General features: G+C 40.0%; 2 protein-coding genes across 9 annotated transcripts in view; one reads left to right on the forward strand and one right to left on the reverse strand.

The window, feature by feature from the left end:
* Positions 1–20: 20 nt before the first annotated feature.
* MFAP1 (microfibril associated protein 1) lies at positions 21–12,756 on the reverse strand. Its single transcript, XM_004017942.6, has 9 exons — positions 12,539–12,756; positions 8,405–8,624; positions 7,163–7,292; positions 6,706–6,893; positions 5,859–5,967; positions 5,595–5,755; positions 4,514–4,673; positions 1,680–1,769; positions 21–1,586 (listed from the first exon to the last, which is right to left on the reverse strand). Exons 1-9 carry the CDS (start codon positions 12,615–12,617, stop codon positions 1,404–1,406), a joined length of 1,320 nt encoding a protein of 439 aa, XP_004017991.1. The 5' UTR covers positions 12,618–12,756; the 3' UTR covers positions 21–1,403.
* A 95-nt stretch (positions 12,757–12,851) lies between these two features.
* Positions 12,852–27,601, forward strand: part of WDR76 (WD repeat domain 76) — a 51,247-nt gene continuing 36,497 nt past the window's right edge. The window contains exons 1-6 of one of the 8 annotated variants that reach the window (XM_042235371.2): positions 12,852–12,987; positions 14,567–14,668; positions 14,887–15,012; positions 15,777–16,184; positions 25,102–25,194; positions 26,250–26,305. In XM_042235371.2, coding sequence (XP_042091305.1) covers positions 14,986–15,012; positions 15,777–16,184; positions 25,102–25,194; positions 26,250–26,305 — 584 coding nt within the window. In that variant the 5' untranslated portion in view covers positions 12,852–12,987; positions 14,567–14,668; positions 14,887–14,985. The remainder of the gene's footprint in view (positions 12,988–14,566; positions 14,669–14,886; positions 15,013–15,776; positions 16,185–25,101; positions 25,195–26,249; positions 26,306–27,601) is intronic. The other 7 variants (XM_042235368.2, XM_012098915.5, XM_042235370.2 and 4 more) reach the window with 7 other exon arrangements.

Genomic DNA, 27,601 nt, shown 5'->3' on the forward strand with positions numbered 1-27,601 from the left:
TCAAAGGTTATGTCTTAGAATTAATTTCTGAAAAGATTTTAATTAATTCTGAACCACAGCACTTACACCTTAAGGTTCCATTTTCTAACATAGAGAGAAAGCAGTTTATAAGTTGATGAAGTTTGGCCAAGTCACCCTTGCTAAGCTTCTGTCTCCTCAGCTGTAAAATGATACATATCTGACAGATTGTTTTAAGAAGTGACAAGCAGGTGAGTAGCTCTGACTTTCATTTTGACTCTAGGATAATTCTTCGATTTTGTCTCCTGGCACATACAACAGTGACTTATGTACATCTTTGTATTTATTACTTCATAGTAATTATTTGCACTCATATTTTTATCCTAGGACATTTAGGGATTTATGAATGATTCTCCTAGTGGGGCATTTAGAGATTGTGAAAAGACCTTGCCCTTCTCATTTTTAAATGCAATATAGAACTACGTCTTCCCACTGGTTAAATGTCATTCTTTATAACCCCTAGGGCTCCTAATATTCTGCCATATGCAGGGTGGTTATGTAGTACATATTAAATGAAAAACTTAACTCTGCCAATGATAGCTAGCATGATGTCACTACACTGCAGCTCAAGAGCACTGTGCCCTCCTTGGTATATGAGCTGGGCAAGCAGGTACTGGTGTGCTGCTTGGATTCTATGTATTGTGTGTCCTGTTTTGATCTATATACAGCTACAATTTAGACAGCAATGACAATCACATATTTGCTCAGAATAAATCTAGGTGCCGCTTACAGTATAGCTTATCTAGCATCTGTGCTTGTTCCTGAGGTGAAAGGGTATGATTAAAATGTGAAACATCCTTTGCCTGACAATTCCCTGCTGTCTTTTATCCTAGTTAATAGATATTTATCAGCTTGCACATTTTATTTCTGATATGCTAAAAAACCTCTTGGTGTATGATTTTTTTATTTCTTGACACTTGCACATAAATGGATCAAAAAGTATGTTTGCCTAGAAAAATTTACCCAAAAATGCAAAACAGGTTTTCAATGACTTTAGATTTCCTGTAAGGCAGAAATAATACATTGTCCACTTACATGCCCATCCATGTTTCTAACCCAAGCTCAGAGCTGGTAAAAGAAACTTGGAACAGTCCCAAGTGAATATGGGAAGCCGGAACAGTAATGACATTCAAGATTTCTCAGAAATAGTCCTAAGTGGGAGCCTCTAATCCTACCTGGACAGTGCTTTTTTTGCAGGCTTCTCAGCATGAGTCCAAACCTCACAAAGCACTTTCAGTGACTGGGTTTGCCCAGTGCCACAGGTATGGCAGTAGGTTCAGCGGGCTGGATACAGGGGCCATGTGAATAGCAGTAAAAACAAATGAAGGACCAGATGCTGAGATTTCCCCTTGTGTCCCACAGCTGCAGGAATAAGTAGTTGAACTCTAAGTAGTTTTCCGCTTTTTGGCAGACGGCCGTTCAAATACATCTCGTACTCCGGCTGCCTTTTGTTTAAAGAACTTGGTATTCTGGGCACTCTCTTGGCCCCATGCTGAGTCAAAGGAGGTGGTGTCTTGATCCACAAGGTGGGTGTATTTGGTACGACCAGAGCGTCCAAAGTTCTTGACCTGTATGGATAGATGATGAGTTATACCACCAGATTTATCATGGTCCAGCCTCAATACGTTACTTTTCTCTCATGTCATTAAGGTTGCCCATACCTGCATGACTTTGGGAAGAATGGTTTTGTTGAAATGATCCTCCAGGGTAGGTGCGCTGAAATCTCTCTTGTATACTTCTTCATCCTCATCCTGTAAAAAAAAGTCTTATCAATCTTGTAGTTTTATTTCTCATGTATCTCTCATTTTTTAAACCATTTAAAATTATTTTTTAAATTTATTTGGGCAGCATATGGGAGCTTAGTTCCCTGAACAGGGATCAAACCCACACCCCACCCTGCAGTTTAAGTGCAGAGTTGTAACCACTGGACCATCAGGGAAGTCCCTCAAACTACAAATTCATTAAAATTTACAATAAAGGATAAAAAGAAACCAGAGGGCATTGAACCTACTGAACCAAAAGCTTACATCAAGTTGAGGAGATGATACTCCTTTTTTTCCTTTGTGTTGTCTTTTTCTCTAAAATGTAGCTATTTCCTAAAGGTTGGCTATATTCTTTTCACTCAATATATTCATTCACTCATATGATTTCAACTTCATACAGGCCTCTCAAATCTCTAATCCTGATTCTTCTACTGCCCGATATATATCTTAGGTATTGTTGGGATTTCAAACTCAAAACTAAAGTGAAAACCAGATCCCTGAAATTTTCCAAATCAGCCTCTTCCTGACTTAACTCCTGTAATAGGACCAAGATTCTCTCTAGATTCTTATTACTTTGGTTATTACAGTTTTTCCGTGCAATCAACCTTACACATTTCTTTAGATTAATGTGTTTCCTAAAACACAACCCTCATTATACCTTTGTCGTGTTCAAAAACTTTGAGAGGTTCTCTCTTTTATTAAATAAGCATAATTCCTCTGTGTACTGCTGCTGCTGCTAAGTCACTTCAGTCGTGTCTGACTCTCTGTGACCCTTAGCTTTATTATTAGATTGTAAGCCTTCTGAGGGCAAGGAGCCATGGCTGTGTTAATCAGTACTACCCTTCATACACTAAATGCTCAAAAGGTTTACTTAATGAACTGTATAAAACTATACAGAATAGTTTCAAACCAACATATAAATACGACTATAATGTGTATGATACAGACCATAAACATATGTACTGAAAGAATTAAAACAGCACCATCTTAAGGAAAGTTTCACGGAAGAGCTAAATAACAGTTTTGGGATACACTCTTCCCATCAGCTCTTGAAAGGCCCAATTTAAAGGTAGGCCTTTCATGAGACCCAACTTTTCTCCTTGTTAGAGCCTGAAAGTACCTCATTTAATCTCAAAGCCATTTCCACTTCACCCTCCTTGTCCAATGAGAAGAGTTGATATTTCAGTATTGCACCAAAAGACTTTCACATGAACCTTTCCTTATGTATCTTAGGAATGCACTGGTTTTCTAAGGAGCTTGATTATTAAAACTTGAAATGCTAAAGCAATGATATTTTATGACTTTGAAGCAATCTAAGAAGTAATTAATAATCTCCATTGACTCCTATCTAGAAAGCTACATGGGCTGGAAAACAACATAATAAGCAAATATTTCCTGCTGATTAGATAGACTGATTTTGGTGGGAGAAGAATAAGGAATCCTTATTTAAAAATTTTTTTAAAGTTTTAAAATTTTACTGGTATCTACTTCCCTGGTGGCTCAGACGGTAAAGCGTCTCTCTACAATGTGGGAGACCTGGGTTCGATCCCTGGGTTGGTAAGATCCTCTGGAGAAGGAAATGGCAATCCACTCCAGTACTATTGCCTGGAAAATCCCATGGACAGAGGAGCCTGGTAGGCTACAGTCCATGGGGTCGCAAAGAGTCAGACACGACTGAGCGACTTCACTAAACTAAACAGCAAAAGGCAGGAATTTACCTGCAGTGGAGATACTTAAGGTTTGCTAAACAGCATCTGAAAAAGCTAGATTACTTTTTGATACAAACTTCTTTAATATCAGGAAATAATTTAACATACCACATATCATTGGAGTAATAAATGTCATCAATTCTCCCATTTCCTTTCCTGCTGTCTCTCTATTAAGGAATTATCACTAGTGCTAATCCAAATAATTTGGAAGCAGTCCTTTTCATTTTATACAGGGTTAACAGACAGCTGTTTTGACTTTGGTTTTTATATAAAGAACAAAGATCATGGCATTACAAATAATGGTTAGATAATTAACATCTTTTGGGTCAGATTTAGTCACTTTCTGTCCGCTGAGAAGGAAGTGAATTAAACTTAAATCAGCCAAACATGAGTTAATGTAAAGCTCTTTGCAGAGCTTGGTTTTCTCATAAACAAAATCTCTCAGCTATGAAAAATTATATCTAAGTGATTTGAGGGACCTAAATAGTCTAGTCTAGTATAGATCACTCTCTCTTTCAGTTCCTCAATTCTGCTGTTACATCATTTCCTCCTGAGAGCTGAGGCCAAAAGGGAACAGTTGCTGCCATTTCTGAAATCCTGTTGCCAATGCTTTCCTCTGCTGCTGCTGCTAAGTCACTTCAGTTGTGTCTGACTCTGTGCAACTCTATAGATGGCAGCCCACCAAGCTCCCCCGTCTCTGGGATTCTCAGGCAAGAACACTGGAATGGGTTGCCATTTCCTTCTCCAATGCATGAAAGTGAAAAGTGAAAGTGAAGTTGCTCAGTCATGTCCTACTCTTAGCGACCCCATGGACTGCAGCCCACCAGGCTCCTCCGTCCATGGGATTTTCCAGGCCAGAGTACTGGAGTGGGGTGCCATCACCTTCTCTGAATGCTTTCCTCTATTTGGTTTTATATTCTTCAGAGGGAAAAAGCAAATGAGAAAGCTGACCATTGGTAAGTAGAAGTAACATTCCAGGACTAGGAAAATGGGAGGTTATTCCAGTCTCTTTTCACTTCTTACCATGAAGAAGGCACCCCGGTGATAATACTTCTGTAGGAACTTATATTTGCCCTTAACAGCTTTGTTGGTAATGACTTTGCCATTTGCCCGAAGCTCAGCTCGCCTCTCTTCCTCAGTTAGGTTTCTCATTCGTTCAATTTCTGCTTTCTCCTTCTCAAGTCTGTTCAGAGAATGAAAACTATTTATTAGTTTCATTTTAGTTTCATAAAGACCCAGTTATCTGAATATGACACAGTCCCACCTCCTTTCAAGCATTATTTATCTTCACAGATTCTAGTTACTATCTGTTAGGAATTAAGATCAGAAGTTTAATAAATAAAAAGGTCAGGTAGTCTTCATTACACTCACAAGACCAGGTACTGCAAACTTCTGAAAGTTGATTCTAGTTTTTTTGAGGTTCAGACATACTACTACTGCTTGATTTTTATAACATTACGAATTTCCCTTCCCTGAAGAGCCTTCTTTGTTTAAAAAAAATCAATTTAATTCTGTATAAGACTTGACTGGTATTTTTTAAATAATGTGCTTACATACCACAAACCAAGGGTCACCATCATTAACTAGACTGCAGCAGTTTCAACCTTTTTTAGGGGTGGAGAGTCATAGGTCCCTTTTCTTCAAAAAAAAAAAAAAAAAAAAAAAAGGCATCCCTAGTAGTTTTTAGGAATGGGTGGTACAGCTCCAAGATGATTTTGGTCTAACTGAGTGTGGTAGAGGAACTGCAGAGCAACCTCCAAAATTGTGAGAAATAAATAATTGTTTTAAGTCACTTACTTTTGGGTTGGGTTGTTACGCAACAACAGAAAACTGATTACAGCAAGTAACCAGTTTGTGTCAACTAGGAAACTACTAAAGGGAGTATCACCTGCACTCTTATCACGGAGAAACACTGACAAAATGTGTTTCTCTTCCCTGATTCTGTTATAATAAGCCACATTCCACTCACGGGGAACACACCTAGCTCTAGGAACCCTAAAGAAAGCTAGAATGGAACCCACAGTAGGTGCAGAGCCTAAGAGCTACCCTACTAGGAATATGACCACCCAGTGGTATTAAGCTCTAAGCTCATCCCATTACTCACGCTTCTCTGTCTTCTCTGTCCCTCTTGATTCTCTTTAACTCCCGAACTTTCCAGGCCTCATATTCCTCCTCATCATTTTCATCATCAGTATTGAGTGCATCCAGGGCAGCCAGAGACCGCTTGTTCTCCTCCAGCTCTTTCTTGGTTTCCTCCTCTACAATCTGGATAGGGAGAACAATTCAACTGTTGGACTTCCTCATTCTCCCTCAGACAGACCGAAACACACAACTCCTCACACTCAATCCTCACAGCCACGCCCAGCACCTTGAGTGTGTACTTGCGTCTCTCCTCAGCCATGTGTTTGGCCTCCTGCTCCAGCTCCTTCTGTTTCAATGCTTCAGCCTCACGTTCTTGAACTGTCACCCGGTCCTTCCTGCAGCACAGAGGTCCTGTTAATTGCCCAAAGTCCTGAGAGTAGTGCTCCTTGTTCCCTAAATCAAGTCTCATTCAAACCAGACAAAGCCAAATGGTCTCTGGCTCTGTTATTTGCAAAGAGCTAAAAGTGGGAATCATTTCCGGTCTTTAGAACATCAAAATTCCATCATCTTTGAACTGCCTGAATATCAAGAAACCTGCTGGACTGTAGGATTTCTAGCCATTAGGAAAGGAATAGGAATTTGCTCTTAAGTTTGATTTTGTATTTAAAATAATATAAGACCTTGGCAGGTGTGTTTTCTTTAAGTGGGAAAGGAGATGTGAAAACTAACTCAGACTGCCACCAAGATGCGTGTGTGCGTGCTCTGTCGCTTCACTTGTGTCTGACTCCTTGCGACCCCATGGACTGTAACCTGCCAGGCGCCTCTGTCCATGGGATTCTTCAGCAAGGATACTGGAGTGGGTCGCCATCCCCTCCTCCAGGGGATCTTCCCAACCCAGGGATCGAACCCATGGCTCCTGCAATGGCAGGTGGGTTCTTCACCCGCTGAGCCACTTGGGAAGCCCAATACCAAGATACTCCTGAGCAAACACTCTGCTGAGCTGGGGCACTGGACAGAAGACTTTTACTTAGTGCCTACATTTCAGAAGAGCATGAGCGAGAAAAGAGGCTTCCGTCTCCAGACCCAGAAAGCAGTAATTATGTGGATTCAGGCCTGGTTTGTGACATACTTACTTCCGAATGAAGACTGGCTTAAGGCGAGGCTCCATTTCATCCTCACTGTCTGTGTACTCCTCATACTCAGACTCTGATTCGGACTCCTCCCCAGAACGTCCCTCGTCTTCCACCTCCATGACCTCCAGCTCTTCATTTTTTCTCTCCTGTGCTCTTTGGCGCATCATGCCGCGACGCCGTTCTATTTCCTATCAAGTTACATGTCCAGGCCAGTCAGCCAAATGGCCTGTGCACTGCAGTGGCTTTTTATTCTTACCTCATCAAGCTCAACAAATTCTGGTTGAGTATATGCAACTTAGTACCACTCTATTTCAATCCTATCCAAAACAAGTAGGGAGCACTGGATCAGACTTCTGCCAAAAGCAGATATCTTGTGCTTCTAAGGCCTCAACAAAGGAGCACTGGCCCTAATTTCTTCTTCCACCCAGAAAGAACTTCCCACTTTCCTTAACCATACCTCTTCATCAATCTCTTCTTCCTCTTCCTCACTGCTATCTTCTCGTTCCATGCGCCAAGGATCCCCTTCTACTTCAGAGTCACTTTCTCCAACCACTTCCGGTTCCACTATTTTCCGATGTCGAGCCAATCTGAAAGACAGTGTCTGACTGTAACACCAACCTCACCAAAAGGACATTTCCTCAGTCACAGAGTGCCAGGACATGATGTTTCCTTTTACTAGCACTGAAGCTCTGAGATGAGGAAACTGAGGTGCAGACTAGAGAAACTAACTCCAAGTGTCAGAAGAAATAGTCAAGTTGGACCTAAACCATTACATGTATGCTGAGGCACCCTGGGGCACTGTACCAAGCTAGATGGGTGCACTGGGATATACTGTAAAGCTCAACGTAGTTGAGTTTTAACAGCAGATCACATTATGTTTCCTTTCAATGGTATCGTGACTTTATAAACCTTTTTTTGGGCTGCTGTGATAAAAAGCAAGTTCTGCATGAAAGTCAACAGAGAACAGGAAATGAGTGACTGTGCCAAGGTGACTCCAAGGTTTGAGAAGTTGGTAGTGCCCAAGAGGCACACAAACCCCAAAGCTAAGTAATTGTGGTTATGCAAACATGAAATAAAAATGGTTTTTCTTTTATAGGTATTAAAGTTTTTAAGTTCCTAAGTTGCTAGGACATAAATATTTATTAAATCATTTGGCTCTAACTACTTAATAAAATAAAGAGAATTGTTTGGGCCTAGAGGCTCTGTGAAAGAACTCCTGAGAACATGAACTGTGAAAGTTGGGAACCTCTGGCTACTCTGTAAGGTAATGTCTCAGTCAATACAAAATACACAAAATCCTTCGTTGGAAGGAGTCCCTTTCTGACATGAGACCTCTCATCAGTCCTTTTCTCCTATTTTGTCAGTATCATTTCTCCTCATTAGCTTTTAGAATAACTACCTGGAAAAGGTCAATTTCTCAAATTTTAGAAAACATCTCTGTGCGACAAAGACCCCACAACAAACCAACCAGCGATCTGTGCTTTCAATCCCCTTGAGTCATTTTCCAAACCCCACTCTGCTGTAGTTTCCTGGCTTGTAAAAATGGGGAGAATCATACCCTCATAAAGTCATCATGTGGATTACAACAATTAGTTAAAGTAATATACCAGGAACAGTGCCTGGTGCACAGGAAGTGCGACTCAAGTATTAGCAGTTATTGCTGGGTTCACGCCCAGGATAACATAACCCTTGTCATTACCTCTCCTCCACATCTTCACTAATACGGTTCTGCAAACGCCGCAGCCGAGGGTCACTAGATGAATCCTCCTCCTGTTCCTCGGGCTCTGCTTCTTGTTCTTTGGCTTTCTTAATGAACTGAAACTCTTCATCCTCCTCATCTGAGGACTCCATAGGGGCATAGTCTGGCCTCTTTCCTGACACATAACGTTTTACCTTCACTTTTTCCATCGAAATTTCACCTGGGTAAGAAACAGAACTTACGTTTCAGTAACCTCTTTCCCAATGTCCTTCAACCCTTGGCCTTTCCAGGCAAAAAAGCCCTGTATTCCTGGCAAACCAGGTCCAAGCAGGGGAAGGAGCCCTGACCCAACCATCTATTCAACTACATCTTTTTCCTACAAAGGCCAAGTCATGAGAAGGCATTCCTGTGAACACCAGAACTAATGATAATGAAGTTTAGCTTGGGTACAATGAGTGGAGGAAGGGTGGGCAGTGAAACAATACAAAGTCCCTCCTAATAGGGAGACTACATCCACCTTAACTATATGCTTAAGTGAATTATTTGTAACAGTGCCCAGCACACAGTAAGGGTGACTTAAGTGGGAATATAAAATTAAAATAGCGTTCATTCTTTTAGTTCCTCAAGATATTTCTCTGGCAGTCTTTCTATAATCTATTACCACATAACTCCATCTTCTAATCTTTCTTTCTACCTTTTCTTTTAGCTTATGTGCTACCAAACCTGCAAGAGTAGATTATGTCTTTTACAACAGTTCCAATGAATAGAAAAACAGTGAAAACAAAGCAAAACATTTTCTAAGATGAATACAACTTGGATAACCAAGCTGGACAGTTCAAGGGAAAACTTTAGGTGGACTTCATTTACAAACATAGATACAGGCAACATAAAAACTAACCAAGAAGCCCCTCTAAACTATAGGGACATAATTAAAATTTAGCCCAGGACTACAAGGATGGCTTAACCTTAGAAAATTAACAGGGGGGAAAAGTAATGTACTTTTTAAAGTTTATATAATTACAGTCACACAATCTTAACAACAGATATAGCAAATATATTTAATGATAAAATATTAGAAGCACTCCTTTAAAAAACAGTAGGCATCGTTAGGTTGTCCCTATCATACCTTCTGATCAACATTGTATTATGGTTTCAGGGCAGTAAGAAAAGAAAGAGATAAAAGGTAAGAATTAAAAAGAAAGAAACTGCCACAATTTGCAACCAGTATGATTACTTATGTCGAAAATACAAGATAACCAGAGAAGCTTAAAAAATTCAAGTAGAAAGGTGTATAAATACTAGATAAAAATAAATGTACCTGTACATTGGCTACCTATAATTAGAAAATACAGAAAATTCTATTTACAATAGCAACTAATCTATAAAATACTAAGGAATAAATTCAACAAGTGATGTGTGAGGCTATAGGAGGAAAAATATAAAATATAATTGTTTTAAAGATATAAAAGATCAAAATAAATGAAGAAATGTACCATGTTCACAGATGAGAAGAGGGCAACTGTGCCCGAGTAAATCAATAAATGAGAGTCCGTTGGACTGCAAGGAGATCCAACCAGTCCATTCTGAAGGAGATCAGCCCTGGGATTTCTTTTGGAAGGAATGATGCTAAAGCTGAAGCTCCAGTACTTTGGCCACCTCATGTGAAGAGCTGACTCATTGGAAAAGACTCTGATGCTGGGAGGGATTGGGGGCAGGAGGAGAAGGGGACGACAGAGGATGAGATGGCTGGATGGCATCACGGACTTGATGGACATGAGTCTGAGTGAACGCCAGGAGATGGTGATGGACAGGGAAGCCTGGCGTGCTGTGATTCATGGGGTTGCAAAGAGTCGGACACGACTGAGCGACTGAACTGACCTGTGCTCTATAATTTTAATGTAATTTCATTAAAAGCTGTTCTCAGGCTGATTCTAAAATCATATGGAAGAACAGGAGGTCAAAAAGAGCCAAGACAATTCTGAAGAACAAGGTGAGGTAAAAGACCTTAACAGACACCTTGCCAAAGAAGATATACAGATGGCAAATAAGTATGTGAAAAGATGGTCCACATTTTGTGTCTTCGTGCATGCTCTGTGGCTTAGTCGTGTCCGACTCTGCGACCCCATGGACTGTAGCCCGCCAGGCTCCTCTGTCCATGGGGATTCTCCAGGCAAGAATACTGGAGTGAGCTGCCATTTCCTCCTCCAGGGCCTCTTCCTCACCAAGGGATCAAACCTTTGTTTTCTTCATTGGCAGTAATTTTTTTAAACCACTGAGCCACCTGGGAAGCCCTTATATGTCTTCAGGGAATGCAAATTAAAAAAAAAAAAACAACAATGAGATGTTGCTACACACAGAATGGCCAAAATCTAGAGCTCTGACAATACCAAATGCTGGTAAGAATGTGGAGCAACAGGAACTCTGATTTATTGTGGGTGGGAGTGCAAAATGGCACAACCACTTTGGAAGATGGTTTGGTGGTTTCATACAAAACTAAGCATACTCTTACCATATGATCTCATTTCCGCTCTTTGGTATTTATACAAAGGAGCAAAACACAAAAACCCGCACATGGATATCGATTGTAGCTTTGTTCATAATTGCCAAAACTTGTAAGCAACCAAGCTGTCCTTCACAGAGGTGAATGGATAAGTAAACTATGGTACATCCAGATGATGGAATATTACTCAGCAACAACAAAACAAAAAGAGCTATCAAGCCATGAAAATACATGCAGGAAACTTAAAATGCATATTACTAAGTGAAAATACTGTGTGATACCATAATGATGGATATATATCCCGATACATTTGTTCAAATCCATAGAATGTACATCAGAGTGAATCTTAATGCAAACTACGGACTGAATGATAAATGATGTGTCAACGTAGATTCACACTACCCTAGTAGAAATTTTTACACAAGTGCACTAAAGAGACATATTTAAGCACTATTTGTAAAAGGGAAAAAAGTAACAAAATGACAACTAAATGTCCCTCAACAGGGATCAAACTGTGGTTTAATTATACAATGGAACTTATAAGCAGGTAAAGGGGCTTCCCTGGTGGCTCAGAGGTTAAGAATCCACCTGCCAATGAAGGAGACACCAGTTCTATCCCTGGGTAGGGAAGATCCCCTGGAGAAGGAAATGGTAACCCACTCCAGTAATCTTGCCTGGGAAATCCCAAGGACAGAGGAACCTGGTGGGTTACAGTCCCATGGAGTCCCAGAGTCAGACAGGACTTAGCGACGAAACAAGCAGTTAAAGTGAATGAATGAGATCTTCAGGTATCCAAAGGACACTTACCAAAGTCATGCTGACTTAAGGAAAAAACAACAACAAAAGGCAGAATGCACAAAGATAGATACTGTATATTTAAAAGATAAAAAGAACTGACATTATTTTCCAAATACTTTACTGAAAAAACTCAGACTTTCAGTCTGACTCCCCAAACAAGTACAGTTTTCCTTCGTCCATCTGCACTCATTAGAATCCTACCCATCCTTTAAAGATCAAGTTAAATATTCCAATCTGAAGAGATTATTCCTTCTCTGTCCTCCCAAAGCATTTCGTTTATATCACCTATGTGACAGGTTTTATAGGTGGGAAAGACCATAAATTTGTTCAGAATGTGCCTCTTTTTTGCATGTCTCACATCTACAGACTATGAGTTCCTTACACCACTGTTTTACACCATTTTGTATTCAATGTAACAAATACAGTCACTGCGATGGCTGAAAGGGATAAAAAGTTTTAAGATAGAGTTCTTGCCTCAAATAGGTTATTGATTTACGATGTAGTAGACGGAGGTGGACAAGTAATTACAATCATACGAGTTATAAAAGCACCATAAACAGACAATGGACAACAAAATGTATGCTACACAAAGCCATGCAAATAGCAGGCATTCACTATATTAGCTTAACTTATTGGTGGACGAGAGAGCACACAGGTTCTACTAAGGAGATGAGTTCTAAGTAGCAACGCGATCGGATCCGAGTTTGACGGGGAAGTCGAAGAAATAGGGGCAGGGTCTTAAGGATCTCTGGGGATAAGGTGGTGGACCCGGGGTAAGTTTGGAATATCCTGACGAAAGAGATAAGATCCGACTGGAAAACCGCTCAACACAGTACCTTTCTCATTGCGAACCGGGACGGCCCCAGCCGTTGACTGAATGGGCGGTTGTTTCATGAGTGAGCTTGGGACCGACATGTTGACGACAGCGGCGGTGACTCCCGAAACTCGACTGATTTCAAAGTGAACAGCTACAACGTCAACGAACAGATAAAACCCTCTCCTCCTAGGACCACTTGAAACTGCTCCGCGACTGATAGAAACACCACCTTCGACTGAGCTAGAAAAACCGGAAGTATACGACCAGAGGATTGTGGGATTGTGGAGGACTTCTAGACGCCTACGACTAGAAGGTGGAGTCTGTTACTGCGCATGTCCATAGGCTGCCCCGGTGTTCTCAGTCTCGCAGTGCTTGTACGCGTCTTCCCCGCGGGAAGTTGGTTCCACTGGGATTTGCTGTTAAGACCCTGCGACGAGGGAAGTCTCAAGTAAAGGTTTTGTTCGTTAGGTTGGTCTAAACCCGACTATTACAGGGTAGTGATGAATAATGAAACTCAGGAGATAATGAACTGCAGTTTGTAAAGATTGTCAAATTTGAAAGCTCAGAGTTTAATCGGAATAGAAATCCCGTTAACAGCACTTGATTAGCTCAGTTGATGAGGCTGAGCGGATTGTGGTGAGGTATTTTTTGGTCACTTGAGGGCAAGTGGTGGTAATTTAGGCCAGTGGCAAGAAAAAAAAAATCCCCCAAGCAGCTTAGAATAGTGTCTGAGATCCGAACACTATTAAGCGTTCCAGTTCTGTCCGTTTCTGGAGACTGCCTATTATAACATATTCCTGGCTGGAGTGTTTGTATATGAGTCCGTAAGTAATTATTAAGCACTGGTGTTTACATCACTTAGATCTCTCTAAGGAGTATGGAATATTGTTAAAAGGCTCGTGTCCTCCAGGAACTTGAATTTTATTTAGTAAGTCTTAATGGGAGGCCCGGAGAAGGCAATGCCACCCCACTCCAGTACTCTTTGCCTGGAAAATCCCATGGATGGAGAAGCCTGGTAGGCTGCAGTCCATGGGGTCGCACAGAGTCGGACACGACTGAAGTGACTTAGCAACAGCAGCAGCAATGGGAGGCCTGGCGTGCTGCAATTCATGGGGTCGCAAACAGTCGGATACGACTGAGCGACTGAACTGAACCGAAAGGGTTTATAATAGAATAGGAACAAATAGCCCCCATTTTCTAGGTGGATCGTGTTTAAAAACAAAAACAAAAAACAGGCTAGTTGGCAGAACGCTGTAGAAAAGATTTTATAACTGCTGTGTACGGAGAGAAGGGACAATGTGAGCAAAGTCTTGAAGTCCAGAAATATGGCATATATCAGGCGCTGTGAAAAGTGATTTTATCAGTAATTTTTGAGTCCAGGAGTGAAAAATTGCTGAAGGGAACTTTCCTGAAGGTACTGTTAGTAGCATTACTTCTCAAGTGGTTTCACCTGTTCTACAGTTGGGCCTCAGCTGGGAGAAGAAATAAAATTGGGCAAGTCTCAATCAAAGAACAGTGCAGGACACAAGTTTTGAGCTACGAAGGACTGTAAAAATAGAGTTGATAGAAATTTGTATTGTAAATTTATCAGCTCCAAAATTATGCTATCCCGAGGGAGTAAATCTGACTGGAAGGCAATTCTTTCTGCTCTTGGCAACCCAGAAAATATAAAACAATGACAACAAAACTTTTAATATGGCAATGACTATAAGAAATACATTGTCCTAAAATCTTATTTTTGATGATTTGTGATACAAAAGTTATTTAAAACTGTCCTCCTGTCCTTGGATTTTTTAAGGCCATCACTAGAATCTTAGTTAACTGGTGGGTGAAGTTTAAACCACCTTATCAGCTCTTGGGTGGGGGGGGCGGGGAATCAAAATACTTCCTAGGAGAATACGACAGCCATAGGGCATAATTTTCTGGTGGCGGGGGGCGGTGGGGGGGGGGGATCATAAGGAACCATCGGGTCGAGGTAAAGCCTGGAGGTTGATTTCATTTCTTCTCTAGTTCATCTGGCAACTAAATGCCCCTAAATCTTTTCCAGGCTCACACTGCTAGGCGAGGTGGTTTTTCTTTAGGAGAAGCGCAAGTGTTTTTCAAAGTAAGATACAAGCATCAGCAGCGTCAAAAACCACCGGGATCCAAGGTAAAAATGGCGATTCGGTCCCTTCGCTTCCCTAAAGAATTTGAGTTTGGGGTGAGGCTGGCAAGCTTGCTACCTAGGCGAGAATGTAACGCCCCGTGCCCCTTCCCCCTCCCGTCGGCTGGGATCGGCGCCCGCCTCGCTGGCGGAGCCGGAGCCTCCCGGGCGCAGGGCTCCTCCTCGCCCCTCCCATCTCCACTCTTCCCCGCCTCTCGCCGCAGTCTTGGCGGGAAGACGCCAGCGGCCGCGCTGCGGAAAGATGTCTGGGTCCCGCGCGGAGGCTGAGCAGAAGGGGGGCTCCAGACAGCGACTTCAGGTGAATGTGGGAAACGGCTTGTCCCTTTCGGGTGTGTTGCTCCCTCATTCTTCGTGAGGGATATGCCTGGCATAGGCCGGGGAGGACTTGCCAACCGGCACCGCCTCGCTGCAAAACTATTTCCTGCTCTTTGGGGCATCTCTCAGTGTAACGGGTTTTGGGTTTTTCCGGGTGTTGCTTCAAAAGATAAGCGGGGATGCCTGTCCTGGTTTTCCTCTATGGAAACTGGGCCCTTAGCCCCAAGGAAGATGCCTGTCAGTAACCCCAGAAATAGTGTCAGGCTGGGATCAGGAAGTCTGTGTGTTTTTGCGGTCATTTTGGTCAGTGTCCCACTCTTGGAACAATTCCAGTTACTCAGTTTCCTCAATAACAAATTGTAGTCGTTTTTATTATTGGTCTGGCAGACTCATGGGTCAGTGCCCAGTATAATAATTAATGTAATGAATTAGGTATCTAGATTTTGGAGGGAAAAAAGTTTCCTTACCGGCTGTCAGCTGGGATTTATGTTGTTATTATGAAATAGGAATTAGATTTATTTACGCAGATCTGTGGGACTTCACAGGTGGTGCTAGTGCTAAAGAACCTGCCTGAGAATGCCGGAGACAGAAGTGGGTTCAATCCCTGGGTTTGGAAGATAACCCTGGAGGAGGGCATGGCAACCCACTCCGGTGGTCTTGCCTGGAGAAACCCATGGATTGAGGAACCCAGTGGGCTGTAGTCTATGGGGTTGTAAAGAGTAAGAAAAGGCTAAGGACCTGGAATTTTAATACTCTTTTCCTTTATTGACCTGAATAGGTGAATGAATATAAGGAAAACCAAAACATCGCTGATGTATCTCTGAGACCAGTACAGACGACAGTTTTAGGAAAAACAGCTAAGGTGTATCTTGTCCCCTTTACACTCAGTAACTACAATACAGGCCAACTTAAGTGCCCCAAATCTCTATTAGACAAGAATTCTAACAATGAAGTGACATGTAAGAAATCTAAGAAAGCTGAAATAAAGAAAACGTGCAGAAGGATTTTAACTCCAAAGATGGAAGCCACATCTTCCAAGGAAGAATCCGCTCTGCAAAAATCATCCTTGGATGTTCACGCTGAAAGCAAGTGGCAGTACAAGAGCCCTTCAGATACAGTGGTTCTCAGTCCTGATACAGAAAGCAGCCAGGAAGGAGACAGCGATGAAGACACCACACCAGGCCTGGTAAGGATCTAATTACTAGCTTATTCAAATTTTCATGTTTAAAAATTTGGAGTTTTGTTAAGCTACGGTTATCAAGGGCCTCTTTAGCTTAAATTATTTTATTATCTAATTTATATTTAAGTGAAATTTTATTTTTTAAATGTACAACAGATAATTTCCTTGGTTTTATTTGTCTTTTTTTTTGCTGGGGGCTCTTGGTTTTGATTTATGAAGGAGAGGATTGACTTTGCTTCTCTTTCTCAGTTTGCTGCTCTTATTTTTGAGCTTACTCCTACTTAATGGTGTCTTGCTTGCCTTTACACGTTTATGCATAGTATACCAGAAGAAGTTGACTTGTAAAGGACATATAGTACTTGAGTAACTCTTGATGTTAAGGTGGGAAAATCACCATTAATTTACTGCTTTGATGTGCTGAATAATTCCCTTAATTACTTAAAGGAGACAAATGGTAGAGTAGAGAAGATACATGAAAAACACTAATTCTGTTTGAAATGATAGTTCGAGTCAGCTTAAGGAATTAAGCATCTAATTCTTTTGGCTCTTATTGCCTACCAGGAATGTTGTATCTCATTTAAAGTGACAAGTTTTATGACCCTGTCACATGGTAAGAAGTAGATGGAACTGGAACAGAAAATGATGGTAGGGAAAGGGAGATAGGATAATTGAGGCAGTGTTGTAATGAACTAGGACCTGTGGTGGGACAGTGTAGGCTAAGTCAGAAATGCATTGGACTGGGGGTTGGAAGCGTAGTTTTTAGGCATGGCCACTCCTAAGAAACCTTGTATCTTTAAGCAAGTCACTTCTGTGATGAGGGAATTAGATAAGATTGGTAGGTCTCAAACTTTAGCCTGTATTAGAATTACCTGGGGAGCTTGTTAAAACCCTATTGCAGGGCTTCACCACCTGTTTCTGATTCAGAAGTTTTGAGTGAGTGTTGAATTTGAATGTCTAAAATAGCTTCCTAGAGACTGGTCCAGGACTGTACTTTGAGAGCCAGTGGACTGGATTGTCTGTTTTGCCTCTTAGACTCTAAGATTCTGAGTATTTGCTTTATATTAAATAAAGCAGATTTTGTTTTGATGTAAAATAGATAGGGCTTCTCCCTACGGCTCAGCGGTAGAGAATCTGCCTGCCAATGCAGGACACTCGGGTTCAATACCTGGGTCGGGAAGATCCCCTGGAGAAGGAAATGGCAATCCACTTCAGTATTCTTGCCTGGAAAATCCCCTGGACAGAGAAGCCTGGCGGGCTACAGTTCATGGGGTCTCGAAAGAGTCAGACACGGTTTAGCAACTAAACAACAGCAACAAACAGGGTCAGAAATTAGAACATGAGATAGTGAATACTGGAGATAGTCAAACAGAGTCATAAGTGCTCAGCATATTTTCTTATGACAAGCTGAAAGATCTCACATCTTTTTTAGAACATTTCATTCTCTTTTTCTCTTCCCTTTCATAAATTATCGTTTGGGGGTAAAAAATTATGGTACCATGCTTTAGGAACAGTATTTAGTTTATAAGCTTATTTCTTTCTAAATGAAGGATGGCTTTTGTCACATCAAAGACATATAATGATGTATAATGTCCCTCAGTTTATTTTGTTGTTAAGTCAGTAGGTTGTGTCTGACCCTTTGTGACCCCATGGACTATAGCCTGTCAGCCTCTTCTGTCCATGGGATTTCCCAGGCAAGAATTACTCGGGTGGGTTGCCATTTCCTTTTCCAGGGGATCTTCCTGACCCAGGGATTGAACCCAAGTCTTCTGCTTTGGCAGTGGATTCTTTACCACTTAGCCACCTGGGAAGCCCTCAGTTTGGGTTTATCTGCTATTTTCTCATGATCAAATTAAGATTTTGCATTTTGGGGAAGGATACCACAGAAGAGAAGGTGCCCTCCTCAGTGTTTCATGTCAGAGTGTACATGATGTTGTTGATATTTTACTGGTGATGTTGACCTTCATCATTTAGCTACAATGGTGTCTGCCAGGATTTTCCCGTGTAAACTTAGTATTTTTCCCTTGGTAATTACTGAATGCTTTGAGGAAGATACTTTGAGACTATGTAAATATCTGGTTTCTGTCATCAAGCATATGTTTATTTATTAAGACAATTCACATAACATATACTAAAGTGTATAATTCAGTGTTTTTTGTATATATACATGAAGCTGTGTAGCCATCATCACTATCCATTTTCATAAATTTTTATCACTCCAAAAAGAAACTGTATACCTGTCAGTAGTGACTATAAACCCTTACCCCTCTCTCTCTCAGCCTTGGAAAACCACTTATCTACTTTCTATCTCTATATATTTGCCTATTCTGGACATTTCATATAAGTAGAATTATACAATATATGGCTTTTTTGGTCTGGCTTCTTTCATTTACCATGTTTTCAGGGTTCATTCATGTAGCATGTATTGGTACTTCATTTCCTTTCATGGCTAAATACTATTCCATTGGATGGATATACCACATTTTGTTTATGCATTCATCAATTGATGGACATTTGAGTTGTTTTCACTTTTTTTTTTTTTTTTTGCTGTTAACAATAATGCTGCCATGAGCATTTACTTGTGAGATTTTATGTGATGTTTTCCATTCTCTTGGGTACATACACACACCTTGGAGCGAAATAGGGTAACTGTGTTTAGCTTTTTGAGTCATTGTCAAATTGTTTTCCAAAGTGACTGCCCCATTTTTACATAACCAATAGCAATGTATATATAAAAAAAAATCCAATCTCTGTATACCTTCAGCAATACTTATGTCTTTTGTAACATTTAAAATTTTTAGTTGAAGTAAAATGCACAATATAGAATTTACCTCTTTGCCATTTTTAAGTGTACAATTCAGTAGTGTTATGTAAATGTACATAGTTATAAAACCAGAACTCTTTTCATCTTGCAGAACTGAAACTATACTCATAAGGGTTTCCCAGGTGCCACTAGTGGTGAAGAACCTGCCTGCCAGTGCAGGAGATGTAAGAAACACAGGTTTGATCCCTGGGTTGGGAAGATCCCCTGGAGAAGAGCGTGGCAACCCATTCCAGTACTCTTGCCTGGGGAATCCCCAGGGACAGAGGAGCCTGGTGGGCTACAGTCCATAATGTCGCAAAGAGTCGGACACGACTAAAGCGACTTAGCACTCGTGCCCATACCCATTAAAAGACTCCTTATTCCCCACCTCTTCAGCCCCTAACCAGTCTTCTTTCTGTCTCTATGGATTTGACTACTATAGGTACCATATAAGTGGAATCATACAATGTTTGTCTTTTTGTGACTGTTAATTTCACTTAACGTAATGTCCTTAACTATTTTGGTTATAGCCTTACTAGTGGATGTGAAGTGGTAGCTCATTGTGGTTTTGATTTGCATTTTTCTAATGACTAACGATGTTGAACATCTTTACATGTGCATACTTGCAATTTGTACTTTGGAAAAATGTCTATTTAAGTCCTTTGTCGATTTAAAAAATTAGGTCATGCGCATTTGAGTCAGTTCTAAAGAGGTGGATGAACCTAGAACCTATTATAGAGTGAAGTAAGTCAGAAATACAAATATTGTATACTGATGCCTATATATGGAATCTAGCAAGATGGCACTGATGAATTTATTTTCAGGGTGGCAATGGAGGAACAGACAGAGAAAACAGACCTATGGATATTGGGGGAGGGGAGGAGGGGGAAGGTGAGATGTATGGAAAGAGCTACATGGAAATTTACAATACCTACAATTTACATACAATTTACAATTTACATACGTAAAAAAGATAGCCAATGGGACTTTGCTATGTGACTCAGGGAAGGCAGATGGATTCTGTGACAGGCTGAAGGGTGGGATGGGAGGGAGGTGGGAGGGAGGGGACGTGGATGTACCTATGGCTGATTATTGTTGATGTATGGCAGGAAACCACAAAATTCTGTAAAGCAATTATTCTTCAGTTAAAAAATTAAAAAAGAATTAAGTTGTCCTTTTTTTTTTGTCTTTTTATTGTTGAATTGTAAGAGTTCTTTATATATTCTGGACACTGGATCTTTACTAGGTATATTGTTTGCAAATATTTTCTCCCATTCTGGGACTTTGTTTTCCCTTTCTTGACAGTGTCCTTTGTACAAATGCTTTGAATTTTAATTTAAATTTTTAAAAATTTATTTTTATTTTTGGCTGCTCTATGCGTTTTTGGTCTTCGTTGCTGTGCGTGGGCTTTCTCTGGTTGTGGCAGATGGGGACTACTCTTGGTTGTGTGTGGGCTTCTCATTGTGGTTTCTCTTGTGGGGCGTTGGCTCTAGGCACACAGGCTTCCGTAGTTGTGTTGCATGGATCTGGTTGCTCCATGGCATGGGGCATCCTCTTGAACTAGGGATTGAACCCATGTCCCCTGTACTGGCAGACAGACTCCCAACCCCTGGACCACCAGGGAGGTCCTTAAACTTAATTGTTAGAAATGTTATCAGTAGTTTTAATCTGAGTCCAGTTTATTTTTTCTTTTGTTGCTGATGCTTTGATGTCATATCTAAGAAACCACTGCCAAATCCAGGTTGATGGAGATTTACACATGTATTTTCTTCTGAGAGTTTTGTAGTTCTGGCTTTTAAATTTAAGTCTTTGATCCATTTTGAGTTAATTTTTATATATGACATGAGATAGGGATCCAAACTCATACTTTTGCATGTGGATATACATTTGTCCTAGAGCAATTTGTTGTCAAAACTCTTCTTTCCCATTGAATAGTCTGGACTTCCTTAATGAAAATAAATTCACCATAGGTATATAGATTTATTTCTAGACTCAGATTTATTCAGTTGATCTATCTGCCTATCCGAATGCCAGTACCACACTCTTTTAAATACTGTTAATGTTCTTTAGTTGCTAAGTCATGTCCAACTCTTTGTGACCCCATGAACTGCAGCACACCAGGCTTTTCCGTCCAACACTTTCTCCCAGAGTTTGCTCAGACTCATGTCCATTGAGTCAGTGATGCCATCCAACTTCTCATCCTCTATCACCCCCTTCTCCTCTTGCCCTCAATCTTTCCCAGCATCAGGGTCTTTTCCAATGAGTCAGTTCTTTGCATCAGGTGGCCAAAGTACTATAGCTTTGTACTAAGTTTTGAAATCAGGAAGTGTGAGTCTTGTAACTTGATTCTTTTCAAGATGGTTTGGCTATTATGGGTTCCTTTCATTTACGTATGAATTTTAGGATCAGCTTATCCATATATGCAAAAATGACATTTAAAATTTTGACAGAGATTGTACTGAATCTATAGATCAGTTTGGGGAATATTGCCATTTAAAAAATATTAAGTATTTCAGTGTATGAACTGTCTTTCAACTTATTTAGATTTTCTTTAATTTCTTTCAATGTTTTATAATTTTCTGTGCACAGGTCTTTCACGTCTTTGGTTAAATTTGTGTCAAAGTATATTCTTTTTAAAAAATGTTTTATATATATTTGTGGCTGCACTGGGACTTTGTTGGCTGTGTATAGTTGTGGTGTATGGGCTTCCCATTGCAGTGGCTTCCTTTGTTGTATCTTGAGGGCTTAGTTGCTCTGCAGCCTGTGGGATCTTCCTGGATGAGGGGTGGAACCCACATCCGTTTGGCAGGCAGACACCCAATCACTGGACCACCAGGGAAGTCCCCAAAATATATTATTCTTTTTGATACTATTATGGTATTTTTTTCTTAATTTCATTTTCTGATTGTTCATTGCTAATGTACAGAAACGCAACTTATTTTTGTATATTGATCTTGTATCTTACAACTTAGCTGAGATTATTTACTCTCATTTTTTTTGTGTGTGGATTCTTTAAGATTTTCTACATATAAGATCATGTCATTGGCAGTAATGATTGTTATATTTCTTCCTTTCCAATCTGGATGTCTTTATATTTCCTTTTTTGCCTAATTGCCCTGGCTAGAACTTCCAGTACAGTGTTGAATAGAAGTGGTAAGAGCAGACATATTTATCTTGTTCCTGAGTTTAGGGGAAAAGCTTTCAGTCTTTCACTGTTAAGTATGATGTTAGCTGAGAAATGTATATTTCTTAAGATTTTTATTTCCAAGTGCTTAACAGATTCATAGGAATTTGCAAAAATAGTACAGAGTGGTCTCATTTACCCTTCACCCAGTTTTTCCCCAATGAGTACATCTTATTTTATTTTTTATCAATTAATTAACTTTTTTGGCTGTGCTGCACAGCTTGTCTCATCTTAGTTCCCTGGCCATGAATTGAACCAGTGCAGTGACAGTGCAGAGTCCTAACCACTAGGCAACCAGGAAATTTTCCCCAGTGAGTACATCCTAAATAACTACATTGCACTATCAAAACCAGGAAATTCACATTGGTACTAGGTGTGTGTCCCGTTCTATATCATTTTATCACATGTGTAGATCCATGTAATCACCAGCACAATTGTGATACAGAACTGTTCCATCTCTGCAAAGATCTCCTTTAGACTACCCCATTATAATTAAGTCCATGGCCCTCCTTCCCACAAGCCTTAACCCCTGGCAACCACTGATTTGTTTTCCATCTCTACACTTTTATCATTTGGATAACATTATATATGTGTTCATACAGCTGGTAAGTTTTTGGCATCAGCACATTTTTAATTCAAGTTATTTTTCTTCTTTTGTTTTCTAAAGGTAGCATTTTCCCTCTTATTTTATATAGGCAGTAACTGCTCAAGTGTCTCTGAAGATAAAACATTAATGGGATTAAAAACATTTCTGTTTTCTATAATATATTTACTTTGAGAGTCTGCTTTGATATTCTTTGCTTGGTCTTTGATGTTGCAAGTTCTGGCGGGACAGGTAATGGGTGAGAATAGTTGGAATGATGCATACCTCGAAGAAAGTCTGATTTTTCTTAATAAATTTTCTTATTTTTTCCTGTGGTAATAAGAATCATTTAAATTTTGTTCCTTTGATCTCCAAATGCAGCATTTTAAGATAGATTCTTAGGAAGTCCCTGATGACGATGGTGGTAATGTTTTCCTCTGAGAGGCATTGTTCAAGAAATGACAAAATAACCATTCACCTTTGCTGTCACTATTATGTGTGTGAGAAAAATCTTCATTTTGGTCATAGTAAGTCATAATTCTGTATGTGTGTATATATATTTGTTGTTGTTCAGTTGTTCATGTCCGGCTCTTTGCAACCCCATGAACTGCAGCATGCTAGGATTCTCTGTCCTTAACTGTCTCCTGAAGTTTGCTCAGACTCATGTCCGTTGAGTCAGTGATGTGCTATTTAACCATCTCATTCTCTGCTGCCTGCTTCTCCTCCTGCCTTCAGTCTTTCCCAGAATCAGGGTCTTTTTGAGTGAGTCAGCTCTTTGCATCAGGTGGCCAAAGTATTGGAGCTTCAGCATCAGTCCTTCCAGTGAATATTCATAGTTGATTTCCTTTAGGATGGACTGGATTGATCTCCTTGCAGTCCAAAGGACTCTCAAGAGTCTTCTCCAGCACTGCAGTTGGAAAGCATCAAGTTTTCAGTGCTCAGCCTTCTTTATGGTCCTACTCTTACATCTGTACATGACTACTGGAAAAACCATAACTTTTACTATATGGACCTTTGTCGGCAAAGTAATGTCTCTGCTTTTTAATACGATGTCTAGGTTTGTCATAGCTTTTCTTCCAAGGAGCAAGCGTCTTTTAATTTCATGGTTATAGTCACCATCCAGAGTGATTTTAGAGACCAAGAAAATAGAATCTGTCACTGTTTCCACTTTTTTCACCATCTGTTTGCCATGAAGTGTTGGGACTGGATGCCACGATCTTAGTTTCACACAAAGGTAATTCCATATGTGGTGGTTGTTTAGTCGCGGTGTCCTGTCCAGCTCTTTGTGACCCCATGGACTGTAGCCTGCCAGGCTCCTCTGTCCATGGGATTTTTTCAGGTAAGGATACTGGAGTGGGTTACCTTTTCCTTCTCCAGGTGATCTTCCCAGCCCAAGGACTGAACCTGGGTCTCTTGCATCTGCTGCATTGGCAGGTGGGTTTTTCACCACTCGCACCACCTGGGCAGCCCGACAGATTGTTTGCATGTCTGAAAAAGTCTGTATGCTTTACATTTGATTGTTGGCATTATTGGATTTAGAATTATAAGTTGAAAATAATTTTTCCTTAACATTTTTAACATATTCTTCCTTTGTCTTCTAGCTTCCTGGATATTGTGACGTTTTCATTCTTGGTTCTTTGTGGTCTGTTTTTCCCTCTGCAAACTTTTGGGATCTTCTCTTTATTTCACTCATCTTCAGGTATTGACAAATTTTGTAATGATATGCCTGGGCTTGAGTCTTGTTTTCATTCATTGTGTTGTATACACGTTGGGCCCTTTTAATCTGGAAACTCATTTCTTCAGTTTTGAGAAGCTTTCTTGTGTTATTTCTCTAATGATTTTCTCTCCTCCATTTTCTCTGCTCCTTCCCGCCGCCCCCCCACAGTAACTATTTTAGTTGGATATTGGACCTCTAAGATTCTCTAGTTTAAAACTGCCTTTTCTGCTCATGTGATTCTCTTTTTTATTGAATTTCTTTAATCATCTCAGTGAATTTTAAAATTTCTGGTTTTGAGTTCTTTCTTGTTTTGCTTAATAAAAACGTCACTTTGTGAAACAATACAGTTAAGGGCCTGTAGAAAGTAATGTGCTATTGGGCTATCTGATTCTGATATCAGATCGCTTGTTATTTAATTGGGAAGCGGTGCATATATCCTGCAATTATCCCAAACCCAAACTCTTTGTATCAGTATCCAGTGCAGCAAAGTTTATATGCTGTTCGGTAAGGTAACATAAAATAACCATAGTAGGTGCAATTTGAAGGAACATATACAGGTGGAGAATACAACAACTAGTTTTGTGAGGTATTTCTGCTGTGGATTATGTAAATAACAATCTTTTTGGTGTGATTTTATAGGATGATTTTTCAGAACTGTCACCATACGAAAGGAAGAGACTGAAGAACATATCAGAAAATGCAAACTTTTTTGCTTCTCTTCAGTTGTCTGAGGTTTGTTTGAAGTTTCTAATCTGAACTGAGATACTACTCCTCTCCTCTAGTAGGTCAATAAAATACTCATAGTATCAAGTTTCATAGTGTCAAATGAGGGTGGGTAAAATTAGCAAGATTTACACTTAATACAGTTTACTGTATTTTATTGATTCCAAAGACTTTTTTTTTTTTTTTTTAACTGTTGTATTAAAGCTGTAATTGGAAGCTTCCCCTCACTCCTTTCTATCCCTGGTCAGGGAGCTAAGACCCCACACTCCTCGAGGCACGGCCAAAATTGAAAAAAAGAATAGAGAACATGGTTAGTATTGGAAGCTTTAAGGGTTAATGGCCATAAGTATGCTAATGTTTTCTAATCATTATTACTAAAGGTATAATTTACATTGAAGGTCTTCACACTGCGGTCAAGCTTCTGTGTGTGTGCGAAGAGCTGTCCAGGAGGGTGTGTGACGTTTCCCCCCAAAATACATAAAACCCTTGGCTTTATTAAGTAGTTTCTGGGCATACCAGATTCCTAAATATTCAGTGTGTATTTGCGTCTTGAGGAGGGAGGGTGAGTTAATATAAGGCACTAAATTGCTGAGTCACTCACTAACAGTTGAAAATTCATCAGAAATGGAGACAAAAATATCTCTGATTTTGACTTTAGTTAACAGAAATTACTATTGATTTATGGAAGTATAACCTGTAACTTTTCTGGAAAACACCCACAAAGGGTTGCCTGAAGTAGAAGTTAAACTTGGAAATTTGTAATAGTATATTTAATAAATGTTTACTTATGTAAACTTGTTAGTAGCCTGGGCCCAGGAATCAGAATGTTAGTGCTTTAGATAGTATTATATACTTCTCTTTATTATTGATAGTGTATTTGTCTCTTGTCTATTGCCAAGAGCAGTTGTCACATCTCAAGGTTCTTTACTTCCTGTATAGATCTTGGCTTAGTGTGCATATAGTAGCAGATCCTCAAATGTTTTAGAAGGTAAGCTATGTAGTTACAGTATTATTTTTTTATATGATAGTATTTTTACATGTATTATGTTTTGTGTATTTTATAGTCAGCTGCAAGGCTCCGAGAAATGATAAAGAAGAGACAGCCTCCTGAATCCAAAAGGTAAAAGATGGGGTTTACATTTCCTATACCATGATACATTGCTGAGTTGTTTTATAATTTGAAAAAATGGTTCTACATAGTACAATAAGTAGCAGATCAGAAACAGTAATTTGGTTTAATCATTTATATCTCTGAGGGAATACTACCTTTTAATAACTCTAAAGTTCTCATCGTCATCAAAGGACTGTAGAGGAAATAAAATCTTGAGGACTGAATTTTATTTATATTTATTACGCTGCTAATGGAGGGAAATCTTTTTTTAAAAATAGTTATAATATTTTTTGGTTGTACTGGGTCTTCATTGCCATGTGGGCTTTCTCTAATTGTGGCAAGCACGGGCTGTTCCCTAGGTGCAGTGCGTGAGTGTTTCATTGCAGTGGTGTCTCTTGTTGCGGGACATGGGTACCAGGCACACAGGCTTCAGTAGTTGTGGCACCCGGGCTTTGGTTACTCCATGGCACGCGGAATCTTCTTGGACCAGGGATCGAACCCATGTTCGATTCTTATCCACTGTACCACCAGGGAACTCTGAGAGAAATCTTTTTTTACCACTAAATTGTTGTTATTTTTCCCTAAAAAAACTGTTTTTAAAGATTCCTCTACTTTATTTTTTTGTTTTTTCTTTCCCATTCCTAGAATATAGGAAGGAAATGAACATTTGTTGCACATCTGTGAAATACCATGCATGCTTGCTAAGTCTCTTCAGTTGTGCCCAAGTCTTTGTGACCCTAGGGACACAGGCTTTGCTGTCTGTGGGAGTCTCCAGGCAAGAATACTGAAGTGGGTTGCCATTTCCTTCTCTGAAATACAATGCAGTGACCGAAAAATTTTTTAGGTCCTATAGATAATAGGACCTAACATCCTATATTATCTCATTTAATTCTGGCAAAAATTTTGTGAGATATAAAACAGACTCAAAGAGGTAAAGTCATTTGCTCAAGGTCAGAGTAGCTCTTAAAGACTTCCCCAGCAGTCCAGTGGTTAAGAACTCCCCATTTCCAATGCGGGGGGTGCTGGTTCGATTCCTGATTGGGGAACTAATAGCCCACATCCCATGTGGCATGGCCAAAAAAAAAAAAAAAAAAGGTTAAAAAAAAAAAACCCAGCTTTTAAGTGGAAGCTTCAGGATTTGACCTCTAGGGTGCCTTAGGTTCTCTTCTCTGCATTTTAATAATGCTTATGTATAAATGAAGAAACTGAAAATCTTGGCATCATTAAATCATTGTTTTAGTACTAGATGCTAATGTAACATCATTTAATTGATTTGATTCTGGTATAGGTCAACTAGCTTGAGAA

This window comes from Ovis aries, chromosome 18 (assembly GCF_016772045.2).
Source record: "Ovis aries strain OAR_USU_Benz2616 breed Rambouillet chromosome 18, ARS-UI_Ramb_v3.0, whole genome shotgun sequence".
In the NCBI taxonomy this organism is placed as follows: domain Eukaryota; kingdom Metazoa; phylum Chordata; class Mammalia; order Artiodactyla; family Bovidae; genus Ovis; species Ovis aries.

What these genes read in the sequence shown, in the direction of transcription:
- MFAP1 (XM_004017942.6), bottom strand. Translation starts at nt 12,617, where the DNA reads ATGTCGGTCCCAAGCTCACTCATGAAACAACCGCCCATTCAGTCAACG. An exon ending in AAGCCAGTCTTCATTCGGAA is followed by an intron (nt 5,968 to 6,705) that starts GTAAGTATGTCA and finishes TCTGTGCTGCAG; the next exon opens with GAAGGACCGGGTGACAGTTC. An exon ending in GACGCAAGTACACACTCAAG is followed by an intron (nt 5,756 to 5,858) that starts GTGCTGGGCGTG and finishes CTCCCTATCCAG; the next exon opens with ATTGTAGAGGAGGAAACCAA.